General features: G+C 41.5%; 1 protein-coding gene across 1 annotated transcript in view; it reads left to right on the forward strand.

The window, feature by feature from the left end:
- Positions 1-1,219: 1,219 nt before the first annotated feature.
- The window catches only part of LOC104537687 (multidrug resistance-associated protein 6-like), a gene marked incomplete at its 5' end in the record, with an annotated part of 23,817 nt that continues 5,604 nt past the window's right edge, over positions 1,220-19,432 (forward strand). The window contains 22 exon segments of the mRNA XM_010180637.1: positions 1,220-1,396; positions 1,726-1,851; positions 2,469-2,606; positions 3,664-3,786; positions 4,370-4,431; positions 5,228-5,359; positions 5,924-6,136; positions 7,003-7,180; positions 7,634-7,795; positions 9,235-9,327; positions 9,905-10,108; positions 10,718-10,864; positions 11,565-11,664; positions 11,955-12,024; positions 12,706-12,832; positions 13,310-13,486; positions 13,913-14,080; positions 16,498-16,681; positions 17,169-17,232; positions 17,715-17,835; positions 18,000-18,207; positions 19,289-19,431. Of these exon segments, the coding sequence (XP_010178939.1) occupies positions 1,220-1,396; positions 1,726-1,851; positions 2,469-2,606; positions 3,664-3,786; positions 4,370-4,431; positions 5,228-5,359; positions 5,924-6,136; positions 7,003-7,180; positions 7,634-7,795; positions 9,235-9,327; positions 9,905-10,108; positions 10,718-10,864; positions 11,565-11,664; positions 11,955-12,024; positions 12,706-12,832; positions 13,310-13,486; positions 13,913-14,080; positions 16,498-16,681; positions 17,169-17,232; positions 17,715-17,835; positions 18,000-18,207; positions 19,289-19,431 (3,117 nt within the window).

The raw sequence follows: 19,432 nt of genomic DNA on the forward strand, positions 1-19,432 counted from the left end.
GAGCGAGCGAGCGCCGTCGCACCGTCCCGCTGCGGGGTCGCCGCGTCAGAGGTGCTGTCAGAGCCTGGCCCGGACCGAGCAGCCTGCAGACAGAGCGAAGGGAGCGAGCGGTGCTCGCGGGGTGCGTGGGACGGCAGAGCCGCTCCATGGGGCGGCACCACCGGGACACCCACGGACCCTCCTGCCGGGTGACAGCGGCCGGTGCCGTGTGTGAGGGAGGCGGCTGACCCGCTGTAAGCGGGGGAGCGAATTTCCATCGGAGACTGCTGGCGTTATGGACTTTGTCTCCTAGGGCCAGGTTTTCATCCACATGGAGAGCAGCCCAAGTCTTTATACAGTTGCAGTAAATGTGAGAGTTGCGTGGCAGCATGCAGTCCAGGATACTGAAGTTAGTCCTTTTATTGCCTTCGGAAAGTATCTGCTGAATGTTCCACTACAAAAATACCTTTGAAAGGGCTCTAGTGAGTTGATCAGTTCAGACTCACGTGGATTTCCACCCTCAGCGTTGTTAAACTGCTGTGGTAATTTGTGAGCCGTTATCTGCTGCCTCTTTCCATCAAGTGATTCCTTTCCCCCAGCCTTGCTTTGCATCATATCCTCCACAGTAAAGACTCGAACCACCTCCACAAGCTGCTGAAGAAAAAAATGCCCTCACCAGTTCATCTACAATTGCTGTATTTTTAGTATTATGTTAGCAGATGAGAACTATTTGTTCAGTCAGGAGAATTAAAAATAGGTTTTAAATACAGCTGCTGAGGAAATGCAGTTGTGATGCAGTTTATGCACTAGGACACTTCTTTGGTCCTAGTCACCATTTCACTGGTCATTCTCTACTGATTATTCTGATGGCTCCCAGATTGCAATACTTTTATTCCCAAATTATTTTTTCTCATTCCACATTCAATAACGTAAATTTCCTTTTTTTTTTTTCCTCTCTAGTTGTGATACATGATGTTCTTGCTTCGGTATCTTTCACTTTTCCAACCTTCCTCCCCCCAGCTTTCTACTATTCCCTCCAAAATGCTACTGCCGAGTCCTCCCTCCCTCCCCTGTCACACCTTACTGTTCTCCAGCAGCCCCTGTAAATGTTTTTTACATTTGAAACCCTTAATCAAATTCCTCTGACATTATCTTAGTTACAGCATTAGCAACTTGCAGTAGCTGGTGAAATTCTGCATACGTTTGCTTTACTATCACTTCTCTGTTGATTCTGTGACAGGACTGGAACCACACATGGTATACAAACACTCCAAGATTTACCTGGTGCTTTGAGAGTACAGTCATTGCTTGGACCCCTTGTGCCTATCTTTGGATCTGTTTTCCTTTCTACTACTTGTATCTTCGACACAAAAACAAAGGCTATATCAGGATGTCCCACGTCTTCAAAACCAAAATGGTAAGGGTGGAGGATGGGTTTCATCCTAACATTATCACAACTTTGATGCAGAACTTAATTTTTCTAAATCATTTACTCTTTTCGGTTGATCCATCTCTGTGTTTGTTTTGACATTTACTGTCGCAGGTAAAGTCAGGTCAGCATAAATCAAGTAAAGTTTTTGGAAGAACTGTCGTAAAATCTTCTTCCATGTACTTCCATTTCTCTATCCCAAACCTGCTCTTCCACCTCTCCCATCTGGCGGTAGCCCAGGCTGCTTGGAGTGTTCAGTAGATGGTCCCATCATTGTTTCACTCCACTCCAATGTGTATTTGCTGTCTCTGCCCCAGGTCCTTGGATTCCTCCTGGTGATACTGTGTTTTACTAATGTCTTCTTCGTACTGTGGGAAATAAGCCAAGGAATCCCACGGGCTCCAGCATTCTTCATTAGCCCTGCTGTGGTGGGAATCACAATGGTAATTCTCCTTTTGTTTTGTCTGCACAAGGGCCTGGCTTAGCCCTTAGCTTAGGGGCAGGTACTGTATTTCCCACATTTCTCAGTATCTTTGAGCACATAGCTGATGGGGAGTAGAAGGCTGGAAATGCACGTTGCGAGTTCCTGCAGGGTTTTGGAGTTGGAACAGACCAGTGGCACTGCAGCAGAGAGCCCTGTGGGCAGAGTACACCTCACAAGAGCCAAAGTAGCAGTAGTGTTTAGAAAGAGGTCTCACAGCTAGACAAGATCTGATTTCTCATAACCATGATATGCGATTTAATATGCTTTAGAACGAAACAGGATTTCTGTTCAGCCTAAATGCCAGTCCTCCCCTTCTGTCATTGCTTCTGCATAGCCTAGATCCTCCCAGCCCACTGGCCCACCTGTGGTTCTGTTATTTGCCCTTTCTGGAGAGACCATTCTAGAGTGCAGAATTGCAGTTTTAGCCTTTTAGGAACAATATTGCAGCTCTGAACATTTTTAAATGTTTGGGCAAGAAACTAACTGATTTTTCTCTGCTGTATCCATTAATATGATCATAATGTTTGGCATTCCATTACCAGCTATTTATTAGGGCAAATGTGTACTTCCTCGCAGATCCTTGCCATGTTTCTTACCCAGACAGAAAGAATGATGGGCATCCAGTCTTCAGGCACCCTGTTGATTTACTGGCTGCTCTCATTCGTGGCTGCAGTTGTGATGTTGAGTTCTAAAGTCCGGCATGCCCTGGAAAGAGTAAGTGAAATCACGTATCTTTAACGTGCAGGGGTGTGAAATCTCTAAACAACAGGGCTCTTTTTGCCTCATTGATTGTGGAGAACCAAATTCCTCTCAAGATATGTGCTGAGAAAAAAAGACTAAGGACATTTTGTCATCTCCATCCATGTATCCCTTTCAATGTAGACAGAGCGTGGTTTTCTGAGAGCTCGTCAGACTTCATATATGAATAAAAGCAAAATGGACATAAATGCTGTCACTAAAAATGGGCCTTACACAAGATACGGTATCACCATAAATTTGTTTATATAGTATACATTTTTATTATTTGCATATTTGTGGTGAATGTTTATTTGTGGAGGAGTTTTGGCTGGGTTTACCCATCTGAGATTTACCTTCAGTAGCCATTTTCATCAGGTGAACTGTTGTACCTTTCCATCATAACAAGGAATAAACAAAAGTTTATGTTATCCCTGTGTTTAAGTAATAGGGAAAAATTAAAGAAAAAGATAGTTGGGAACTTGCTTGTTCCTGCAGTGTTGAATGATACTCAGGCACCAGGCCTCTTACAGAAATAACACTTTGCCCCTTCTTGCTACCAAAAAAGAGTTCCAAAAGTACTCGAGTTTTTACTTGGTTTTTCTCTTTGTCATTCACAAAATTAGTTACAGAACCCTTTGTGGAGCCCCTTAGACACACCATTCATAACAAAATCTGACAGCTGCTTTGTTGTATCAACAACTCATCCCACTGGGTGAGCAAGGAGCTTGTACCCCTCAGAGCACCTGAGTAATGATGCAATGTGGACATCTGACTTCTATAGAATGCTGTGAAGCCTCACAATAAAACTATCACTGTAAATAATAAATGTGTCCATTATTTAGCATTTTCTGATATTCCAGTTTCAGGAGTTATGTATTTAAGTAGATCTACATAACTACATTTTAAATAAATGCACCTTATGCTTTGAACCAAAACTCAGAGCTTATGGCTGGCAGAAGATGAGAAGCCATCTTTCTCCATTGATACCACGTGAAGGTTCTTACTTCCTTCTCAACAATATTCTGTTCTGTAGGGCTTCCTGGAAGACCATTTCTACCACGTTACAACTTACCTTTATGTTATCCTGGTGCTAGGAGAACTTGTGTTATTCTGCTTAGTTGATCACCCTCCCTTCTTTAAAGCTGTCAACAATCCTGTAAGTATAACGTAGCTTTTCATAACACATTGCTTCATTGCTCAAACAGGAATTTAAATTTATGGGGATCCACAGGAACATGAGTATCTGGGAGATGTAAGATGTATCATTCATTGTAAAGGCCTATGTTTTTAAAAGGTAACTGACTGAATTTAGGATAACAGTACTCTGTCCCTCTACATATGTCTTGGAAAACCAGAAACCCTCTTTTATTCATGCTCATGTTTATCTTCATTGAAACCAGTAGATAGGGCTGATATTGCTTCCGCATGCTCTCCTGTGCAGTAGTACTCTGTTTGAGGTATGAGTACGGCAGAGCTCTGTGCTTCAGAAGACAAATGTCTTTGAGTGTGAAGAATGATATTCTTTGTTTCTCCATCTGAGACATTATTCAAAGTCTAATTTTCCAAAGTCTCCTGATCCCATTGATCCTTCACAATATATTTATACTGTCAGGGTCAATGAATGATGTGTGTGTAACTTTTTGATTGCTTTTCCTGGGGAAGCACAGAAAGGGATTATATTCATCTGACACATGCCCTTTTCTATATAAAAATATCACCCATGTTTTTCCTTCCATCAGAATCAGTGTCCAGAAGCCAGCAGCTCTTTTCTTTCAAAAATCACATACTGGTGGTTCTCTGGGTAAGAAAACACATGCAAAAAGATGTGTATGTGCTAGAATATTTTAAAAAAACAGAAGCATAAGAGAGGGTATAGATGACAGCTAGTAGGAAATATTTCAGCCCCCAAGTTAGCTTATACAGTGAGGATCTAAATTCTTTCTCTGAGGACTTGTATTCTCACAAGATCAAATTATAAAAATTTAAGTTACATTTCTCAAAGTAGTTCAGAACACAAATTTGTGATTCTAGATAATTCTCTTCCCCCTTCCAACTACCCTTGCAGTGCCCTCCCCCAATCTTTAAATAGACCTCACTCAGCAATCTGAAAATATCACCATACACCAACCACAGCCCTATGTGCCTGCCAGACCCTCCTGTAACGAACACTGGGCAAGGGGAAATAGTGAATAATTGGCCCAGCCTGCTACTTAGCATTCACAAGTAAAATGACTACATCCTTTGGGCCTTATGTCTGCTATGATAAGGCCTCATCTGTGTTTGACTGAGCCACAGAGTAAGTTAAACTGAACTTTGTCCCTCATTGCCCAAGACCCAGCTCTCAGTATGAACTAGAAATTAGGGCTTACTTGCAAATCCTCATTGTGTTGACAGAAGATAGCATAGGGATTTAAGGCAAAACTGCTGTTCCTGAACATTCATATTTATTCTGGGAAAGGGCAGTCCCCAGTAGTGTTTTATGTAAGTCCTCAGGTGCTCACTGTCATGCACTAACTTAAAGCTCATTTGTTTTGAGAATGTTACATGCACCACAAATCCTTTTGTGCTTACCTTACAGCAGTCTGTGTGTTCTCCAGGCTTGTCTGGAAAGGCTGTCAGCAGCCCCTGGGAGTGGAGGACTTGTGGCCAGTGAGGAAAGAGGACTCCTCTGAAGAAATCGTTGCCTGGGCTGAAAGAGAGTGGAAGAAGTGTCACAGCAGAACCCAGCAGTGAGTACTTGATCCAGAGAGCGTGTCATGGGCTCAGCTGGGCAGCTTCTCTCTTGCCTCTAGATGATATAAGCAAATGGTGGACCATCTCAGAACAGGCTTTAATCCTCTCTGTTCCTAGCAAAGTGCTAGAGAGACCGCTTCAGCACATATTCAGGCTCTCAGCGTAAGCTCTCCTAGGTGCTTCCTATCTGGACAATAGAATAGTTGAAAGATTCAATCCCACTGAATTATTTGTCCATTAAACAAGAAAAGGATAACTTACATAAAAAGGTCCAAGTAATGCTCTGCTATGAAAACTTGGGGGTCTTTATTCTTCAGTGGGTGAGTGCTCAGTGAGTTCCTTTCAGCAAAATCTGACTTTTAAGTGTTGAAATCTGCTGGAGAACATCCTCCCATTCCTTTAAGTACTGAGTTTTTTGTGAGAGGGATCATTTTTTTGATGAGCATTTATCCTGGGCATGGCATGAGACCCAGTGTGAGATACTTAATGATTTTCTGAAAGCACAAGATTCCCAAGCTTTCTCCAGTCATGACTAGCCTTCTTATTGCTTCTTTCTTTAGAAAAATGGAGACCGCTACATTTAAAAAAGGTCAGAAGACTGAAACTGGCATAGCGGAAGCTGAAGAGACAGAGGTTCTACTGCAATGGGAGCACAGTCAGAGCTTGCCCTTACTGAAAGCACTTTGGAGCATGTTTGGAACCTATTTCCTTCTCAGCACTGCGTGCTTAGTTATCTGTGATGTCTTCTTGTTCTCCATCCCAAAGTTACTGAGGTATGTGCATATTTATAATGTATTTCTATTACAGGTACAAGGTTGCTGTGTGAGCTCACACAGAGATGTGTCTGCCAGCACTCACAGAAGTGGGCACACAAACACTTATACTGTGAAATCTCCTATTGCTGATGAAAAGAGCTGCATTATCATTTTTGCTAAGCCCACAGTCAACTCAGTGGGGGAAAAAAAAAACAACAAACCACTGTCAAAAGCAGTGCAGACTTTCTCCACTGCTGTATTCTAACAGTGGAAAGGACAGGCAGCACTAAGCCTTCTGACAGCTTTACTAGAGCAGGAGTTACTTGATGGTCCTACACATCACATCAGTTGCACAGGCTGTCTGCCACTTGCTGCAGTTTGATGGCTCCATGTTCCCTGACCAATTATAAAGAGCACAGCTGTGCATCCTACACATCTTACATAGCTTCTTTAGTCAGTTGACAATGTTTTGTGGATTGTGTTGGTACAACACAGACCTGTACTACAGTATATTTTCAAGGGTAAAAATAATTTCTTAGTCATTATGATTAAGAGAAGTTCTGGAAATGTTAATAACTTCCTTAGATTATGGCTCCCAGTTTGCATATTTCTGACAAATTAATGAAATTCAGGTACCATCCTTAACACTGAAAATGAGGTCTCCCCTGGCTGAGATCAGAGATGGCGTCAAAACTAAGAGTGGCTAAATGTAAAAATTCAGGATATTATAACACATAGGATACTTGGCAGTTTTTGCAACTCTTCTGCTATTTTACCGATAAACATCAGCCAGAGAGAATACAGAAAAATCCCTGGTATTTCTGCGTGTCTGATATTTCATCAGTTCTACGTGGATTCATCAACATTTTGCCCCTATTTTGCAGCCTCTTCCTGCAGTTCATTGAAGATCAAGAAGCACCTGGCTGGCATGGTTATTTCTATGCCTTCACCATGTTCCTTTTGGCTTGTCTCCAGACTCTGTTTGAACAGCGATACATGTACATGTGTCTTGTTCTGGGGCTGAGACTGAAAACTGCAGTAACGGGGCTCGTGTACAGGAAGGTGAGTCCATATCTTCCTTTTCAGCTTCATTTTTTTTTCTAGCCCTACATTAGTAGTTATGACTTTGTTGGTATGTCTTTCTTAATATCAGGAGACATGTTATTAGAAACTATTTCTAGGGTGTAATTTTGTGCTGTGTTCATCTCTGAACAGAATGTGGGATGTATTTCAATACTTGTTTTTCAGATCTTACCTCTGAAGGAAAAAAAACAGAAAAGAAAAGAGGAAAAAGCAACATAAACTTTCTTATGCTGTAGATTAAGACTGGGGAAAGGAATCAATTCTTCGTCTTAAAGTGAAGTAGATACAGCATGTTTTCAGTACCTAGGATTTGACATTTTTCTCCATCTCTTTTTTTTTTCTTTCTTTCTCTATAAGGAAAAGAAGTTGTTTGATTTTTGGACCAAAGCTGTTATTTGTTGACACCTTTCCTTTCTTCTCTACCCTCTCTAGATCCTAGTTATGTCAAATGCATCAAGGGAAGCAACAACAGTGGGTGAAATTGTTAATCTGATATCTGTTGATGTCCAAAAGCTAATGGATCTGATTATCTATTTTAATGGGACATGGCTTGCTCCTATTCGGATTATCATCTGCTTTGTCTTCTTGTGGCAGGTAAAATAGGATGACTGTACCTATCAATCCCATTCTATTCTAGGCATCAAAGGAAAAAGGAATTTTCAAAATTATGCTTAGAGCTTTGCTGGTCTGAATAACCTAAAATTGCTGTATTTTTCTTAGTTCAGTAGCATGGTAGATTCACTTTTCCTTTTAGAAATATTTTTATTGGTATAGAAGCCTTAGCTGATCCTTCACTTCATCTTCTCACCCATGTATTCATCATTCAGCCTCTTTTAGGGAAAAGACTGTGAATGTGATTATTCTGAGCTACTGATAAACTTCTGCCTCAGATTATTCCTCTGTCACCTCTCTTTTCAGTCAAAATGTGGTGGCCCAGTGCAGTCTGAGAGTCCAGTCCCAGCTCCTTAGCATAACTACAGAACATAAAGGGGAATGGACTGAAATAGCAACTTGACATACTTCATCCTGGAGCCTGATTACCACAAAATCAATGAAACAGTTTGCAGCCAAGTTATATATTCAAAAATAGGATACATTGGATTTTATGAGTATCAAGGAGTTTAGCAAGGAGAGAACAAAATCTGAATTAGAAATAAAGGATAATAATCTAAAATATCCTTTTCCCACCCCCTTAATTCTATGTATGGTATTTTCTCAGCAGGATAATGTCCTATTTCTTAGTCCTTGTTTTTGGCAGCACACCAAATGGATGTATGAGCACTATAGAGACAGTTGATTCCCAGGAGCTTTCCAGAGGCCTTTGAGCCCTTCCTTTGCTAACCAGGATAGACTGTTTGCTAGTGTTCATAGACCACTGGTGTAGAGAATACTTTTATCTCTCCATATACCAGCACTTTCCTCTCTTGCAAACCTAAGCCATCTGTAGAGAGATGTAACTAAACCATGAGAAACAAGCTCTCCATTTTGATAAGCAAGTAGTTATGAACCCTGGTATCCAAGAGCTATCCCAAGAGAACGTGGCACAGTATAATGCTACCACTTCATCTCATTAGTTGATGTAAATTCAGACAAGCTGGGTTATTTATGCTACAAGAATAGTTTGTTAAGGGTTTGGGTTTGTTTTTTAAACAAAAACTGGTTTTGTTTCGGGTCATGTACTTATACCAGCCACAAGATGACCTCTTTCACACATCCAAGAACAGATGGGAAGAAACATAAGTGACTTGAATTGCCAGTGTGCTTCTGGACTGCTTTCAGCACTAATTAGTTCCTAAAAGGGAAGTAAATCAATTCAGAACATGATGACAGAAGTTACCCTGCCTGGAGAGTTAACAATCCTTAGTGCTTAAGGAGCACAATTCCCAGGAAAGGCAATGGCAAGGTTAGAGTGAAGCCTTAGCCATGAGGGATGTTCAAATAAGTTCAAATAAGAGGGGAGGTGAGCAAGGGGGAATACAAAACAATTATTTCTAGTAATCACCAGAAGGTCTTCCACTTTTCTCTCCTGGTAGCTTATTGGGCCATCTGCCTTGACTTCAATTGCTGTATTCCTTTTTCTTTTGCCTCTGAATTTTGTGATCACCAAGAAGAGGAGTCAGTTTCAGGTACATTTTGCTTTACAAAAATGAAGTGGTTTACTGACTTGAATTATGCTGGGATACTATGTTTAAATCTAAGTTAAAGGCCATCATGCTCTTCCAGGAAAGGATCACACTGAACCCAAGGCTACTGATCATTACAGTAGGCATATTGTTTAAAACAAAACAAAACAAAACAAAAAACCCAGGTACTGTACTGAAGCATTATCACTAACATTTGACATCAAGTGATGGCTTAATATTATTATTCATGCTGACCATGACTGTCTGAAGGAATATAGGAGGATTCAAAACCTGCAAAGTTTCTTGAAGTTTAGAGTAAGTTCTTGCATGTTCAGTCTTCTACCTTGTTTGCCCACATTTTCTGTGTTTTTAATGTATTGCTAGTAAAAATAAAGCTCTGAAGATGAAAAGCAAAATATTTCCCAGCCTGGAAGATTCATAAGCAAAAGAGTATACATAGTTCTTCTGCAGGGAATTTATTCAGAATTCATAGGCAAGATTAAGGTGTTTTTTCAGAATAATTACACCATGAAACAGTCGATCTATTAAATTATAAAACTCAAACATTTATCTCCTGTAGGAGACCCAGATGAAACATAAAGATGAGCGGGCCAAACTCACCAATGCTATTCTCAGCGACATAAAAGTTATCAAACTGTATGGCTGGGAGAAAACCTTAATGGAGAAAGTGCTTGGTATCCGGAAGCAAGAACTTCAGGCCCTGAAAAGATCTCAGATTCTCTTCTCAGCATCTCTAGCTTCTTTCCATTCATCAACTTTTCTGGTAAGTGGTTCACTTTCCGACATAAAGCATGTGCTACTACTTCCATTTCTCTTTGAACTCCTGTCTGGACAGACTTTTCCTGTGGGACAACTAAAGACAATGTCTGCCCAGAGGAGCTGGTTGTTACAGGAGTTGCTGAGCCCCAGTGGAATCAGCCACACAGACATTTACACTGTACTAACAGTTCTGTGGACAAGTCACCTGGTCAGGCAGACTGGCCTTGCCTTGCAAGAACCACCTGGAGACCTCCAGCTGGACAGAGTTCACAGCACAGTCAGTAGCTGCACAAGCCACTTTTGCACTTGCTGTTGCAGCTCAGCCATGTTTTCAATGGGAATTGACTGTGCTTTGCCCTTGCAGTGGTTGCAGCACCAAAACTTCCTTAAAGCAGAAGTGTTCCTTAAAGCATCAAGTGATCAGACTTGGTTTTGTCACAAACATGCAAGGCCATGGCCCATGATATTTGCAGGATGAGTACCATGTTTATGCGCAATAGCCTGGATTTAACTAAATGGGTTACAGTGTCTTTAGGAAGGGGCCTGTCACCCTTGGAACTATTCTCTTCCCTGTCTGAAGCAAATGGCTTGCCTTTCCTCTGCTCCCTTTCAGATTTCATTTGTTATGTTTGCTGTCTACACCCTGGTGGATAACACACATGTCCTGGATGCTCAGAAGGCCTTTGTGTCTTTAACACTGATCAACATCCTCAACACTGCACACTCCTTCCTGCCATTCTCCATAAATGCTGCTGTCCAGGTTAATTTCAGGCTGTGTTCCTTGTTCTTTGGCCGTAAGTGGTTTTTACATAGTGGATTTCTTAGGCCTTTGAACACCAAGGCTAGCTATTTCATAGCTATTGTGAAACTGTGAAGTGCAAGGACTTACAGGTAAAGGTATCTTACAGTATTTTTTTCAGAAAGGCTCCATATATTGACAACATAGATGCCAAGAACAACTCTTACATCTTTTGGCGCAAATCACAAGCACCGTTAGATCTCAGAGGTGCTTCCGGATCTGTTTTTAATCACAGAAATCAGAAATAGGTGGAGCAAAATCTCCATGGGAGGCCAGTGAAAACCCTGCTAACCCAGGCCAGAGAGAAAAATAAGTAACTGGTCGAGAAAGAAATTGGTAAATTCATTTCCCTCTTGCACTCCAAGAAGACTCACAGTTCTTCATATACAAAAGCAATCACTCGAAAGATTGCAGGATGAACTGGAGAAAAAAGCACCAGTTTCACTGTGTGAATAGAAAACACAGGAAACAATGTGGTTTTTTGCTAAGCTAAGTGGAAATAAATGCAACAAAGAGCTGCATTTGTCCATCTAAGCCTACAGCACCAACAGCATAGCACCTAGCTAAAATTCTAAGTGGGTCTTCAAGTTGAGTCTTCACTTTGGGTTTTAAGTCCCTTTCTATTCTAAATCTTACTCTTTTGTATGCCTCTTCATTTCAGGCCAAAGTGTCTTTAAACCGTTTGGCAGCTTTTCTGAATCTGGAAGAACTGAATCCTGAGAGCTCAAGCAGAAACGCTTCTGACTGTGGTGAGCTTTTCTGTTAGCATTGATGTCTTGTAACAGGGGTAGCTTCTGTTGTTCACCTTCCACCCTTAGGGTGTCTACCATATTCAAGAGAGAAAAATATTTGCCTCTTACTGTCACTTTATCTCTCAGGCCTAATAATTTCTAACAATGAAATCTAATTGGTAATTAAACCCTTCTTTTCATACTTAGGGTTCATTTTATGTAATATAAATACACACAGAAACAAAGTCAGTCACATAAATAGGGATGTTACTGTACCTACTTTTGAATTTACAAGTTTTCTATTTTTTCTCATATTTTAGTACAGGCAAGTATCACCATAAGAAATGGGACTTTTTGCTGGAGCAAAGAAACTTCTCCTTGTCTTAGAAGGTATGGATTTACCCTTAGTCCTCTCAAGTCTGTAGGTCAGGGTGGATGCTGAATGAACTAATTCCTAAGAGCTGAGGTGAAAGCAGCGTGGAATATCTAGAGGCTTTCGAGCTTGCTTCATATTTAATGTTGAATTCTGAAAATTATAAAGTCAGACAAAATGTAATCTTATTTTTATGCTTGGGAACACATAAATGGGAAGGTGTCTGTATCTGGTTGTTGCCTTAATATATGGAGACTACTTTCTCTACACAAGTTTCTTGTCCAAATATGAAATTACAGTAATTGATGGTATGCAGATATTATATATGACATCACTACATTTTTATTTCAATGACATTTTAGTTTTAGAAATAATGTTGAAAAGTTCTGATGTTCAGGAATGTTTTATATCCAGTGCTTTGGGCTAGCTTATATCCAGATCTGGGTTTGAAACTCAGATAGGGATGTGAGTGAAGACTTTCTGGTTGGAGGTGTCTTTGAAGGGATCACTCCTGTTCTGCTGCAAAAAAGTCAGCATGACAAGAAGCGTAACCCTGTGCAACTGAGGCCTCAGGTATAAAATTAAGGGGTTTAGTTGGTACATTTTTATTGCTACAAGACAATAGCAAGAAATTTGGTCATTTTCGTTTCAGAAAGTGTATCTAAAAAGGTGATAAGAGTCTAATCTTTTCTCTACAGGATAGATCTTACTGTGCCCAAAGGCTCCTTGCTTGCTGTAGTTGGCCAGGTGGGTGCTGGGAAGTCCTCCTTGCTGTCAGCATTACTTGGTGAGCTGGAGAAGACAGATGGCTGCGTGACCATGAAGGTAAATTTTCCCGTGAGCATTTGCTTCTAATTAGGCTGTATTCAGGAGCAGTAAGGTATTAATCAAGGCATCAGGTACTCAATGAAAACCCATTCACTGCTGAATTTTAACAAAGGCTGTATGTAGCAGCCCACATTTAGTTATCTGAAGATGCTTAAGACCTCTCAGATGAGCCTGGCCTTTGGGAATGGGAACTGGAACAGGACTTCAAAGATCCAGTTCCATTTCCCACTCTGACAGTGAGCTGAAGTGGCATCCTGGTAAATAACATCACGTTCTTGCACTTCTTTTTCCTCCTCCATAAGATAATGAGAGCACAGACTCATATTTTATAAAGCCCTCTGAGACCTTTCAATGGTGATGATCATTCCAGATTTCTATAAATCTAATTGGGAGAGTTTTCCTTCAAAGACAGGTTCCCACAGTGTTGAGCTTATGAAAAAGCTTGTTAACATTCTTCCACTTCCATTTTTATAGGACACCACAGCTTATGTCCCCCAGCAAGCTTGGGTACAAAATGCTTCAGTGGAAGATAATATTATCTTTGGGAAAGAGATGGATGAAACATGGTTCAATGAAGTGATAGAAGCTTGTGCACTGCAACCTGATTTGGAGAGCTTCCCTGCAGGGCAGAAGAGTGAAATAGGAGAGAAGGTACTGGGTTAGGTTTATATTTTGGCCAACTTTTCCATGAGCAGCTACAGCTTGGGTGTCCTGCTTAAAACACCTAGAAAAGGACTAAACTTGCAGGAGGCAGATGCTCAGTAATTTCTGAAAAGTCAGGCCATGATTTAATGGAGTCTGAAGCCCACATCCTGACAGTTAACCTAACCAGAGATAGGAGAGATGCTTAAGACAGAAATCAACAAATCCAGGTCATTCTCAGATCCTCTTTTGCAGGAGAGTGGAGTTGCTCAAGAGAATCTGCCCCTGCATCTCAAAAGCCCTATTTGCAATGAAGGAGGAAGTGAGATGCAGATTTAAAAAGAAGGAAGTCATAAAACTTCAGTGTAAAATGAAGCCAACAGTTGGCAAATATGCTGTAGCTCTGGAATAAACAGTGTCAATAACTTTTTATAGGGAATAAATATATCTGGAGGGCAGAAGCAAAGAGTGAACCTTGCTCGTGCTGTGTACCAGAAGGCTTCAATCTACCTACTCGATGACCCCCTCTCAGCTGTTGATGCTCATGTTGGACAGCACATTTTTGAACATGTTCTTGGACCCAGTGGCTTACTGAAGGACAAGGTGTGTTACAAATCCTGAACTGTAAAAGACTGCAAAATTAATCTAATTATCAGGGCTCCTGAAACATTTCCAGTAAGGAGGATTACTCACTTTATCAAAAGCTCCAAAATTGTTTTTTGCTCATGGCAGCAGATACTACTGTTAGCAACAGTGGAAGTGGAATGGGTAACCTCTGCAGTCTACACAGCACATGGAAGTCCTGCAGTGACTCTCACCTGCAAGGAAGAACACTGAAAAGTTGGGTTCTCCTGAAAGACCATCTTTATCCTCACACAAACCATATGCCTAGTTCCAGCCTTACTTCTAGTTCTTTGGTCTTCTGTCGACATTTGTCATGGTTTAAGCCCAGTAGACTACCTGTTCCACTTCCGCTGTTGCTAATAGTAAATCACATCATGTTCTTGAACCTGTTTCCTCCTCCATAAGATAGTAAGTGCAGACTCATATTTTACAAAGCCCTCTGAGACCTTTCAATGATGATGATCATTCCAGATTTATAGAAATCTAGTTGGGAGAATTTTTCTTCAAAGACAGGTTTCCACAATGTCAAGTGGAGCTTATAAAAAAGGACAAGGAAGGTCTGCTCACCACTTATGGTCACAGGCAAAAGGCAGACTCAACCTGAGGAGACAATCAAACACTTCAATTTGTTACCAGTAGCATCAGAGTAGAATAGTGAGAGATACAATCAGCTCTTAAAATCAACACCTTCCCCCACCCCTCTCCCTGGGCTCAGCTTCATTCCAGATCTCTACCTCCTCCCCTCAGTGACACAGAGGGACAAGGGGGGGGTTGCAGTCAGTTCATCCCATGTGGTCTCTGCTGCTCCTTCCTCTTAAGGAGCAGGGAGGACTCCTCGCATTCTTCCTTTGCTTCTGTGTGATGTCCCTCCCACAGGAGATAGTGCTCCATGAACTGCTTTGTGAGTCTGCCCACGGCTGCAGTTTTCTCACAAACTGCTCCAGTGGGGACTCCCCTTCCACATGGTGCAGTCCTTCCCACAGACTGCTCCAGCACACACTGCCTATGGAGTCACAGCCTCTGCAAGGGCAGTCAACTTCTCACCATGGATCTCTTCTCCACCATTAATCTCCATGGGTTGCAGACAGGTAGGCCTGCCCTTTCACCTCAGACTGCAGGGGAACCTCTGCTCCAGCCACCTCCTTTTACCCTCTCTTTTTTTTTATTTCTTCACCAACCTTGATGCCTGCACTGTTGTTCTCCTCACATCCCGCTCCTCTCTCCACTGCAGGTTTCTTCTACTGGTTCTTGCGGAGTTCCCAGCTCTTGGGCTGGAGCTGCAGTGGAGCTTAGGCTTAAGTTGGGGTGGGGCGGGGCAGGGCCAGGTTCAGGTCCATGCCACCTGCACCACAGCCATACTTGTTGGGGCTGGGGACAACAGAAGGCAGGCCATATGCTGAGCCCCTCTTAAATACATCATTGACAGAGGCACTGATTGGCTTGGCTTGGGTCAGAGGTGGGTCAGAAATTTGAGCCAGGTGAGCTTCTAGCAGCTTCTTACAAGAGCTATCTCCATAACACCTCCCCATTACCAAAAAAAACCCCAACCCTCACAGAACCCCAATACAACACTATCCTTCTCTCTTTTTGAGATTTACTTCTAGTGTTAGTTAGAAAGAGTTGTCTGATCTCTTCCAGCTCATAGTGTCTAATCTCATCACTTTTGAATAGTTCAGTGGTGCCTTTACAGTTCTTATCAACCAAATGTTCATCCCTTAAACTTCAGTCCTTAAATGCATTTTAAATACTTCTCTTCCATTCTTTTTTGCGTTAGTTGTGCAATAAAGGGCTTGATTGTATATTAGAAATATAGAACATGCAAATTTATTGTCTGGGGAAAAATTACTTTTGTTATGTTCTTTCCTACATCCATGCAAATGTGCTCAGAAATTTAAATGAAAAGGAGCTGCACTCTAACTCCATTCAGGCTGATGAAGATTTGAGGCACAGATTTGATGCTGAACTATTGATATCAGTGACAATAAATATTATATACTCTCCAATTAACATTATTCTACTTCAGAGCTTCAGCCTCAGGGGAATCAACAACATGGAACTGGTCAGTGAGCCAAGCAAAAGGTCCTCCAACACACAGGGTGCTAGCCTGGGGCTTCAGGCTTCAGTTCCCATCCTCACTCTTCTATGCTGTACGTGACACAAAGCAAGTTGATTCACCCCTCCACTCCTGAGTTCTGCACTTTCAAAATGGGCACAAAGCTGTGCTGCAAAGATAAACTTCATCAAAGAGACAGTCAGAAGTGATAGAAATAAATAACAAAAATACCTGCATGTTAGAAAAATCATAGCTCACACTGAGTACATATCTTTCATGTAACAGCTTGAGAGAGCAGGGAAACACCAGAACAACTGTAACTGTTCCTTCTCTGTTCAAGCAGACTCGTGTACTGGTGACCCACACAATCAACATTTTGCCTCAAGTGGACAACATTGTTTTGCTGGTGGATGGAACAGTCTCAGAAATTGGTTCCTACCAAGAACTTTTACAGAGAAATGGGGCCTTTGCAGAATTTCTTCATTCACACATCACTGCAGAAGAGAAGGCAAGCGCTGGTTTTCCAGGTAACCCAGATGAGTTGGAATCATTCTTCCTAGGTCTATCAGTCAATTGTTTCCTTAATATTATACTTAACACTAAAGAACTGCAAGGGGAAGGGCAGGGTCTGCTGCTGTTCACATCTGGGAAGAGGGAAAAGAGAATAAAACTGCAAAAGCCAGTCTTACATTTGTTCTCTTATGGGCATTTAAAGCAGAGATCCAATCACACTAAGCTGTCACTGTGTGGGGAAAAATATGTCTGTCAAATTAGCTGACTCATTACCTCAAAATTCATTCTTGAATAAACAGTTCCATCTTAGTAGACAACAATCATGCAGTAAACAAAATAACCCACTGTATGTGCTGTTTTTCAAGCCTCAACTAAATATTGCTATGCTTACAAACAATTCTTTGTAATGAATATTTCCTCCATATTACCAGTCTCTCACAGGCTATATAGGACAAAATGGGATTCTAAAGCATTCAGGAAAAAAATGCATTTATTTCACAGCTATAGGAGACACCAAAGGCACAGTCACCTCTAGAAGTGGTCCATCACAGGAGAAGGTCTTTAGGTAAGTCTAAAGCTGTCTCAGACACTGAAGAAATTGCTCCAAGAGCCCATACAAGCCCACATGGAGGTTCTCACTGAGTATGATACAGGTTTGAGACTGATCTGTAAATTAATAATAAGAACAAACAAAATGCACTTGAATGTGGATGCTGACCAATGTTTTCTCCATATTTCACAAGGAGCCAGAATTTGTTCAAGAGCTCACATACGAGACATGTTGATACATTTGCTTGCTGTTCACTTCCCAGTGGGGCTGTAAGATCTGACTCATTTCAAGCCAGCAACAGCAAATGAATGCTTAAAGCCTCTGTTTAATACCTTGACAGAGCCCAGTCTCTGGGATAAGTATGGACAATGGTTGGGGTCACCCCAAAAACCTCAAAATAGGCATGAATATAGGGTTAGATGAGTAAGGAGATCTAGTTTAAAAATACTGATTACCTTGGCTAAAAATTGAAAGGATTTTTTGTTTCCTTTATGAAGTGACAATTCAGTCAAATCTTTGGCTATGGGAAGGGAAAGCATTCCTGTAAGTCAAGACTGTACCACTGCTGCAGCTACCAAAGGAAGATTGACCAAGGGAGAGGAAACTCAGCATGGCAGGGTAAGCACACCATGGATTTATTTAAGTGTGGCTTCATTATTAAACCTTGAGGAAAACAAGAAGAAAAAAGAATTAACATGGTTGATATGTCCCATGATATATAACCGAACAAGCTTGATCCTCCCAACTTCTCCTCCTGTTTCTCACCAATTGTTTTGCTCTAGGTTAATACTTCAATTTATGCAGCCTACCTGAAGGCAACAGGCTTGCCACTGTGTGTGTACATCATTCTGTTGTTCACGTGTCAGCAAGCTGTGTCATTTTCTCGTGGTTACTGGCTCAGCATGTGGACAGATGACCCTGTCCACAATGGGACACAACAGCACACAGAGCTGAGAGTTGGAGTCTTTGGTGCACTGGGAGCAATTCAAGGTTTGTGTGTTACTTGCTCACCTAATTCTTCTCTGTATTTCCACCTTCCTTTCCTATATCCAGGATGTTTTCTCAAAATATAAACAAGTGCATACTCATAGGCTCTGAGCCTCCTGGGCTTTTGGCACGAGCCCTAAAGGTTTGGCATGCCACCTAAAACTACAGGCTCTGATGCACAGAGAGGATTTCTAAGGGATCTGAACAATACTTCCAGTGATACTTTCTGAAATTGTACTTCATGGTATGCTAGAAGTGTTCTCCTGTGCCTTCCAGCAGACCATGATAGTGTCTTCCTCTATACTTCCTGCTGGAACTAAATGACCCTTAAAAAACATTCAACAATGGAAGAAATGCAGCATCCTGCCCCCTGTATCCAACATTTTCTGCATATCTTTGTTCTTATCCCTTTCCATTCCTCCAATATAAATGAATCATATAAAAGTGCAAGCGTTGGGTCTTCTCTATGCTGAATTAAATCTTGGTTTAGGTTCTTTGAGGGTAAAGAGAGAGAAAAAGAGGAAGTTGTGGAATTCTAAATTTCTTTAAACCTTTCTTTTTAAAAATGGCCACAATTCATTTGGTCACTTTTTAATGAAAAAAAAAAAAAAAAAGAAATCACTTGTTTTAGGGCAGAAATCAAATCTGGAAAAATCTCAGCCCAAGTGACAAAAGATTGGAAAAGCTTTGAACAAGTTGAGGACTGGGAAGGGTTGGCTACCATCCTGTGCTAGCAGTGAATCTGGAGGCAGGAAACCTAAGAATGAGTAATTCAAAGTAGTTCCAGTCAAGCTCATTTTGTGAAGAATAAAGAATTTTTCCTGGGTGTTTAAGTTGCTGAATCCATAGCCCCCATCAAGCTTGCTTAGAAGGTCTTCTGCCCCTCTGTAAGTACCTCACAGAAAGGGCAGTTTACCCTGCAGCTCTGAGGCTTGGCTTAATTGCTACCAAAGAGAAAGTCAGCTCCTCTCACTAGAATAGCATTCACAGTACTAAGAGAAAGTCATGGACTTTCACAAAGGGGAATCCCAAGGTGAGTTTGTTCAGACCTAATAATAATTGGAGGTTTTTTTTGCTATTACAGCCCTTGGCAGATTTGTCTCCACGGCAGCAGTCCTTCTAGGTGGTGTGCTGGCATCGCACAAGCTGTTCCTGCAGTTGCTGAGGAATGTTGCTAGATCCCCAATGGTCTTCTTTGAGCAAACACCCATTGGGAACTTGCTGAACC

This window comes from Mesitornis unicolor, unplaced genomic scaffold (genome assembly GCF_000695765.1).
Source record: "Mesitornis unicolor isolate BGI_N332 unplaced genomic scaffold, ASM69576v1 scaffold33183, whole genome shotgun sequence".
NCBI lineage: Eukaryota > Metazoa > Chordata > Aves > Mesitornithiformes > Mesitornithidae > Mesitornis > Mesitornis unicolor.